This window comes from Trypanosoma equiperdum, assembly GCF_001457755.1.
Source record: "Trypanosoma equiperdum strain OVI genome assembly, contig: ctg_266, whole genome shotgun sequence".
Classification (NCBI taxonomy): domain Eukaryota; phylum Euglenozoa; class Kinetoplastea; order Trypanosomatida; family Trypanosomatidae; genus Trypanosoma; species Trypanosoma equiperdum.
This window is the reverse complement of record NW_027124161.1, coordinates 11,466-19,537: the sequence shown is the minus strand read 5'-3', so window position 1 is coordinate 19,537 and position 8,072 is coordinate 11,466. Positions and strand designations below refer to the sequence as shown.

Genomic DNA, 8,072 nt, shown 5'->3' with positions numbered 1-8,072 from the left:
TTTTTTTCTTTTAAAAGTAGAAAGTGAAAGGAATGATTAGCAGGAGGAAAGTTGCTGCTACCAACCACGTAACGCTGACTGTGTTTATGTGTGAAACCGCACACCAGATGAGCTGGGTAGCATAGTAGGCCGCAAAAAAAAAAAAATGGTGATTGTAAAAAAAAAAAAAGGTAAACAAAGCGATTGATAAACGATGGACAAGGTAAGCGAGGGAAAGAATGCCACAAACAAAACAACAGAGAAAACGAAGGGAAAAAACATGAATGTTCAGAAATAAACAAACTAAACGCTTTAGAGAACGCATCGGGTTGACGCTGGCAAATGCAGCCAGAAGAGATATACATCGTGGGCTATATATCTGCATTCACATGCTTGTTTGCTTGCTCGCGCTCGCCAGTGCGAACTCTGTTTTTTTTCCCCCTTCTCCCTCCATGTGGCATAACGGTAAAATACAATTCTTCTGCTTTCTTTTTGCGGCTCCTTTGTGGATGAAACCCGGGGAACACGCAGCGTATCGTCCACCGCCCCTTTTCCGACATACCGGTATCTCACCGTTGTCGATATGCATTATCCAATAGCATAAACAAACCAAATTATTTCTCTCTCTCTCTCTCTCTTAAGAAAACAAAAAGTAAGGAGTCAGAACGATGACTGTTCTCGCTCATTAACCCCAACACAATAACTGTTCTATAAATAAGCATAACAAAAAAGGTAAGCACTGAAACTTCCGTCCCAGGGAGGGTGTGGTCGTAATTCCCTGAACTTCATAACACCGGCCAAAAATGAAACAAACTTGTTCACACAACACCTTACCCAATGTGCCTTATAAAGTAAAAAACGACAACGTACCGTATGAAAATAGACACAGATACACGTACGCATATGTACCTTAAGACACGCGGGTCCGGACAGTGCCGCCACAACTTCGCGTCCGGCGAGAGTTGCTGACACGACCAGGTGCGTTCGCGGAGATTCTTTCAAACCCGTTGAGTCTCGAGTCGCCCATTTGAGTGGGTTTGTTGGATCTTGCCGTTTGCGCAGGTGTGGGAACGAACGTTCGCCGCCCCGAGGCTGCTTTCTTGAGATTTATCGCAGGAGGTTTGCATGCGGGTGCTGCACGCGGCGTTGCAACAGGCCTGACGGGACGAAGAAAGGATGGACGTTCCCTCGCAGATGTTGCAGTAGCGAAAGTCCTTACCGATTGCGTCACTGACGACTCCACTCGCTTGTTGGCGCCATTCGTATTGTGGCTAGTTACAGTATTGACGGCGGTATTGCTAAGCTGATGTCCCCGTTGCCTCGGTTTATTTGGTGAAACATTGTTTATAACACTAGCGATTCGCGAAGCTGAATGGGGTGCCTGCTTTTGTGAAGGGGGTAAATCCTTGGGGAACGTTGGGGACGAAAAGCGCGGAACGACCTGCCTTGTCCGCGGAGACGAACACTTCGCTAATGGCGGTGTCGCTTCAATAAACGACGGTACAGCGGCTGGACCACCATTTCCCGCAGAGCCGCGCACCGCTTTCAGCGTTGCCTTTTCACCTGCGCTTGTAGACGCAGCGGGGTAGCGGCTCGAAAGTAACGGTTGCGAACCCGACGATGGTGACCTTACCCCATTAGATGATTTCCACCGTCGCGCAAGACCAAAAGAAGACCGCAAAAGCATAGAATAGAGTGCGTCACGGTGAATTTTGCTAGCAACGTCCTCGTTTCGGCGATTCTCAGCATCACGCTGTGAAGCAGTGTCAATCAACTCCGCTAGCCTTGTCAAAACGCAAAGTTTGTTCTCTTGCATCTCTGGTGACTGCCATCCTCTTCCGGGAGTTGGGGAAATTTTAGTAAGTGCCTCACTTGCCGTAACAGAGTTCCCAAAATCTGGAAAGTACATGGGCCTCTCCGAGTCCTCGAGGTCCTGGTCGTTCGCGCGCCGAGCTGAAGACACGCTTACACTCAATCCCTCCACGCTCTTTCCACTACTGCTGCTTCTGAGACCGCTCCCACTGGCGGAAACCACCTTTTGCTTCCGACTGTTATGAATAATCCGCTGCTCTCTCCGTAGACTTTGCTGATGCTTGGAAACCAAATCAACTAAGTGGGTGGGCGCATCTGTACTCTCCACATGGGGAGACGGCTCCTCCTCAGCCGCCAACGGAGAACTGCAAACTGAAGAGTTATAAATTTGGGAATTAACAACCAACGCACGACTTCTGCACCACACGCCTGTCGCCAGACCTAACCTAATGCGTTCAATAGTATCGTTTATCCGAGACTCCAGTACATCTTCCCGCAAAACAGTACCATCGGCCTCACACAATACATTTAACTTTGAGAAGGTTGAATGAAGCAACCATTCCAAGTCACTGACCACTTCTTCAGGTTGACGTTGCTCACCGCTGTGTGGCGCCAGTAACCAATCCCCAATAACCCACCGAGACCTATGGTTAGTTTCCGCCGCACCTGTTCGAACGTTTAGTTGCCTAAGAATTGAACTAAAACTCAAGTTACAATGAGGTGGCAACTGCATACATACAGATCCGTACTCCTCTACGCAGCTGAGAATATCCTCAAAGTCAGCCTCCTCAATGAGTCGCCAGCCGGAACGTATGACATCTCCTAAAGATAAACCGGTGAAAGCTGAAAGAGACACGACAAAGCGCTCTCCACTGGATGGCAACTGACGCACGTACGCGTCGACAGGAAGAGCTATTGACAGCGGTAAATCGCGTCGATGTGAGGCTGACACCAATGCTTCCAGCCTCTCCTGTTGTGCAAGCAGAAACGCATCGTTAGCATTTGTGTCTTCCTCTGTTCGTGCACCTCGGTCCGTGGATGACGGCGCAATCTTTCTTGGTTCTTTCTGTGCCAGTGGAAGGCAGCGCAGCTCGTACATGCATTTAGTGTATTTATCTTTCGCACAGTAACGTGGTCCGTTTGCACTCTCCGCCGCGTCACTAATGCAGTTGCAGATGGTGAACATGGGGAAAAGCTCCGCAGTGTTTACCGACGGTGAGAGTAGCGAAAACGATGCTACTTCGGGCTCCTGCATGCTACCAGCGTATGGGAACTAGAGAATAACGATAACTGCTTAAAGAACACCCTTCCGCTACGCTTTCCAAAAGTGGCGATTGAACCACTTCCGGCACTAACTTTGAGTGGGTAAACAAGGAAATACACCACCTATAGATTTCTTTTTTAAAAAAAAGGAGCGGGAACAGGTTTGAATAGTAGTAACAGCCGAATAGGCATAAGAGACATTAAGAAATAGAAAGACAATATCACGGAAATGAGTTCAAGCTGATGTAAAGAGGATTCCGGCAAAAACTCTTATTGCAGAGCGCCTCCGATGAGCCCGTTGGCAGCTGCTATGCCGCATTTTCTCCAGTGCGCACCTTTTCTACTAATCCTTTAGTGGATTCTAGCTGCCGAAAAGTGAGTCTGGGGGTCATGCGACCGCCGCTGAGGGAGTTCACCGCCACCGCTTGCACTTAAAAAGGAGGAAAGGAAGAATCCCTTAAATCTTTCACCAACCCACCAAAGAAGCAACTGACGAAGTAAGGAAGTGGAAAGAGCAACGACCAAACTTAAAACTAAGAGACAAATATATATATAAATATATACTTGAATAAATCTTTAACCCTCAGTAACAACAAAGACAAACAAAACAGCTTTATTCAAGAAATTAAAGAGAGATCAAAAAGAAAGTCAAATACGGAGCATGAAACACAAAAAAGATATTATTAGTAAGCAGAGCAGCGGTAGTGTAAGAGAAAAAGTAAAGATAAGGCAAATGATAATGTGTGCAAAGCGAAACGAACACCAACGCATACAAAACAAACAGAAAAAGAAAAAAAAACATACACAAAAGTGTGAAAAAAAAACATGGAAGGTAAACACGTTCTTTGGCTATGAAGTAATAAAATTTACAGCTTTGACGCCTCCAGTGGCCATCCAAGGATGAACTTCATCACAAAAATTACGGAAGCTGAATATAGTTAACGACACCAAAAAGTATATTGTATTAATCGCGCATGACAAGCGAAGGGATGAATTGTTTTTGTTTTTCTCTCATTTTTTTCGTTCCTACCCTCCTTTTGATCCCAATCACCTTTAAGTAAGTAAATGTGAGGTGTCCTTCACTTCCCTGTTTGGTTCACAAATGTGGAGCAACATCCCATGAAGGAATCGACAAGTCTTCGTTAGCACCGATATCTCTTAAGGCGACAAGTTTAACAGACGAACTTGTCTCATCGACGACTACTTTACAGTTTGCTTCATTGAGTGATACACGGCGCACCGCACCAAGCAGTTGGGGAAGATAATACAAGACCGAGCCGTTTTCGCAGTTTGAACCCTTTACCCCAACCGCAAAAACCGAGACGTATTCGTATAGCGCGTAAAACAAGTGAAGCGAGAACATCTCTTTTTCGTCTTTTGTAAAGAAGGTAGTTAGGTTATCATACACCATATACACTTTCTTATTTATGTTGCCTTGTGGATCCGCGTTAACCAATGGAAAGACACCAAGCTGCTGCAAAGCTGATTGCAAAGGTAAAACCCCATCGTTTCCCGACACACGTGGTTCGGAGAAACCTTCGTAGGAAGATACTGAATCTTGTTGCTCATCTTCACGCGAATTGTCCTGCTGGGCGCGTAGTCGTCCGTACGTGACGTAGACCATAAGGAACAACCGCGTTGCCATATACGTCAAATCAAACAATGTGCGTTTCTCCCCAGGGGCAGAGTTGACACCAATAAGATCACGTGCCCGGTCAACAGCAGCGCGGTGACGCCCGTATTCTATGCTAAAGAAAAGCGACGAGCGTTGACGGCATTCCTCGCTACAGAAGAGTGCTATGCGCTTACCCGGAAGAGGTGAACACTCCGCGGACACGGGCGTCAGACTAGAGGCAGGTTTGAGGCACACGCAACATCTATCAGACGGCTCTGACCAAGGGGACTCCATGGCGAGAATTATGCTGGCCTCAGCATAAACAATTTCCGATGCTCGGAAATAGCGACGGGCGACAAGTTGCTTCCTATACTGTCCATCAATGTAGAGTCCCAAACTGTCGACTGGCAGAGTTCCTTGGAGGGAAAGCATGAACGAATTCAGTTCCTCTACTGCGTGCAGCTCTTGCGAGTTCGGAAGCATCCGCAACGCGCACTTGACGTTGTCACATGCTTCCTTAAACTTTCCCATTCCACTTAAAGCACGTGCAGCACAGAGATACCCCTTTACCCAAAGTGGTTCAAGGGCTATAATCCGCTGAGCATCCGCCATCGCCTCTTCGTAGCGTCCAAGAGACACTTTGGCGCGGGAACGTAGAATCAATGAGCTCACCGTGACACTAGACTCATTCTCAAAGGTCTCTAAAAGGTGCAGTGCTTCTTCACCCCTTCCGCCGACGATATGATCCCGTATCTCCACTAACCGCGGAGATTGTACCTCTAAAATGTATAGAGACTCGTAATACTGACTGACACAGCGAAGCACTTCACAATTATTAGGACCATCTTGACAGCATCCAGGTTGGCTGGCAAAGTTTCCAAAAACCCGCAACAGTGGACCTGATCTGCTACTATAACTTCCAGATTCCTCATACGCCTCTATAGGCTCAGTCGATAGACATATCCGTGGGAACGTCAGAGCATAGTCCAACTCGGCGTGATCATTGCGAAAAGCGACGAGTGTCATTTTACCGGAGTGCCGGACCACTGTCCCTCGTGACCTGCCATTACAAACAACGCGGTGTGACTCGCTCCAGTATTCCCGCAACAAATGGCAGACATCGTACTCATCCACAATCCACACAGAGGACCCTGCAGGAAGGGATTCCACTGGAAGTCGGGGAAGTTTCGGCCTCTTTCTGCGGCTAAACGTGAAGGCTGATTCGGGAATATAAAGTTGCGTTTTATCATCCCACTCCTCCTCACGCCCCTCATCATTATCCGCATGCTTGCCATCCAATTTTTCCCCTGTGCCGTTCATAATCTCCTCAATTGAAAAATTTTCCTTCACGGTACCCCAAACAGATTCGTCAAATGAGGTTTCAGCAGCCGCAGTCAATTTTTCATCACCAACGTTAAGTAGTGAAAAGGGCTGCAAATCGGCCTCTTCCTCATCAATCGCTTCTTCCAAGTCAGGACACCCAGTGTGGGACATCACCAATGGTGGAGTAAATACACACAAACACAACACACACACACACAAGCAGTGGGTCCCTTTTCCAACCCAACGTAAATTAGTACCTAAAACGAAATAAAATAATAACCACTTTTATCTATTTTTATCTTTTTTTTCCGTTTTAAAGATAAATATATTTGTATGTATATATGCGTTAAATAAATGTGTAAAGAAAGAAAAAAAAAGGTAAAAAAGAAAACGGGGTAGATAGAGAGGTGACCTCCAACTCCTACCCTTGATACCTCACTGTTAAACACCCGTCCTTCTTTCCCACGTCCTTAAGAATACCTCCACTACCAAAAGAAGATGTTTTCCACCACAAGAGGTACCTTAAGTGAGACCTTCGGGAACGGCGAGTCACCTTTGCCTATCAATGAATGTCCCCTAACACTACGTTAAAGAGAGAATAGAAACAATCAAAGCAGCAGAAGAAACAAAATATGACAGAGCATTCCTAACATGACAATAGCAACACAGTAAAACAATAAGAGCAATGGTTCCAAATTAATAATTGTATGGAAACAGCAATTTGGAAAACTCACAAACCTCTAACAACACGCAGTCACCTAACCACCAGCCACAATGCTGAAATGATCTTTCGGCGGCTGCACAGTCCTAAAGTGTCTCCCCGGTTTGACTGGTACAACAGGGTCCGACTCAACCTTTCCCTCGCTGGCGGCAATCAAAACAATCGCCGCAGCGACAACAGAAGTTTCCACCACTTTTCGATGACGCATGTACGTTTCCATCAATTCCTCCCGCTTTTCCTCCAGAGATTCATAGAACCATGTACGATTGCGATGGTGCTTCCCCCACGCAAATGCACGCTGGTACATGAAGTAGATACTTACTAGTGCTAAAACCAAATACAAGCGCAAAAACGTCGGACTTCGAGACGGTAGGTCACCGCTATCACTCAAACGGTCGACTCCACGTTGAAACACTGTCTTTGCGTTGTCTTCTTTCTCGAGGTCCAACGACCGCCTTCGTAACTCCTCCGTCATCTCTGATTTCGCAGAGAAAGAAGCGTAGCGCGGCTGTTGTGCGCGCACTAATGGCCTGTCGAGCTCTACCCACTTGCCATCATCACGGTTTTGGTAAATATACTTCCCAGTAGGTGTCACACGCTCAGTAGAGGGATCAAGAGCGCTTAACTTGGCACATTCTTCTTCTGACAAGGTGGCACTCACATGTTCTTCCGATTGTTGTAACTGTTCAGTGGAGATGGGACTCGGCCAACGCGTCTCAGCATTAGGTTTTTGGCCAACTAACTTCGAGCGCAGCTGCTCATACGCTCCCTCTTTTAGTAAGAAATTATAAGCCTTATTTATTCGCTCCATTTTTTCACTGTCACCAGTTCCTGAGTCTGGATGGTGAAGTCGAGCCAACTCTCGATAACGCATCTTCACCTCCGCCTTCGTAGCTGTGCGGGCAAGACCCAAAACCGCAAAAGGGTCTTTTGAAAGCAAAAAAAACGACGAGCGCATACTATCAAATACGAAGGCACTCACCGCGAGCACAACACAAGCGGTCACAAAGCAACCCTAAGAGTGTACTTTCAATACAATCAAAAAGTAATATTGTGCTTTCAGCTGGAGTACAGCGGAAACACACTATAGAAAGAAAACAATAATAATAAGAGTAATTTCTTTTTTAAAGAATTGTTTCACGGGGGAAACCAATAATAGTAAAATATAAACAAATTTAAAAATCTTATAAAATTACTTATCAAAACCCCTTCAAACACTTTTAAAAAAGTCAATATCATTATATATTTGCCTAAAATTATAATAGCGAAAAAAAACGCTCAAAGTACAATAATAAAAAACCTTAAAACACAAATATTATGCCGTCAATTCGACCGACCGGCACAATCATTGAAGAAAAA

At 45.9% G+C, this 8,072-nt stretch overlaps 4 protein-coding genes across 4 annotated transcripts in view; all 4 read right to left on the bottom strand.

Annotated features, from left to right (window-relative positions):
- Positions 1-889: 889 nt before the first annotated feature.
- TEOVI_000098500 (uncharacterized protein) lies at positions 890-3,046 on the bottom strand (the record flags this gene model as incomplete). Its single annotated transcript, XM_067224296.1, has 1 exon — positions 890-3,046. One exon carries the CDS (start codon positions 3,044-3,046, stop codon positions 890-892), a length of 2,157 nt encoding a protein of 718 aa, XP_067080397.1.
- A 1,104-nt stretch (positions 3,047-4,150) lies between these two features.
- On the bottom strand, positions 4,151-6,163 carry TEOVI_000098400 (uncharacterized protein; the record flags this gene model as incomplete). The annotated part of the gene is made up of 1 exon (XM_067224295.1): positions 4,151-6,163. The coding sequence occupies one exon, from the start codon at positions 6,161-6,163 to the stop codon at positions 4,151-4,153; it is 2,013 nt and encodes a 670-aa protein (XP_067080396.1).
- Positions 6,164-6,750: 587 nt separating this feature from the next.
- On the bottom strand, positions 6,751-7,671 carry TEOVI_000098300 (chaperone protein DNAj, putative; the record flags this gene model as incomplete). The annotated part of the gene is made up of 1 exon (XM_067224294.1): positions 6,751-7,671. One exon carries the CDS (start codon positions 7,669-7,671, stop codon positions 6,751-6,753), a length of 921 nt encoding a protein of 306 aa, XP_067080395.1.
- Positions 7,672-8,036: 365 nt separating this feature from the next.
- The window catches only part of TEOVI_000098200 (Hsp70 protein, putative), a gene marked incomplete at both ends in the record, with an annotated part of 567 nt that continues 531 nt past the window's right edge, over positions 8,037-8,072 (bottom strand). The window contains one exon of the mRNA XM_067224293.1: positions 8,037-8,070. Within this exon, the coding sequence (XP_067080394.1) occupies positions 8,037-8,070 (34 nt within the window). The remainder of the gene's footprint in view (positions 8,071-8,072) is intronic.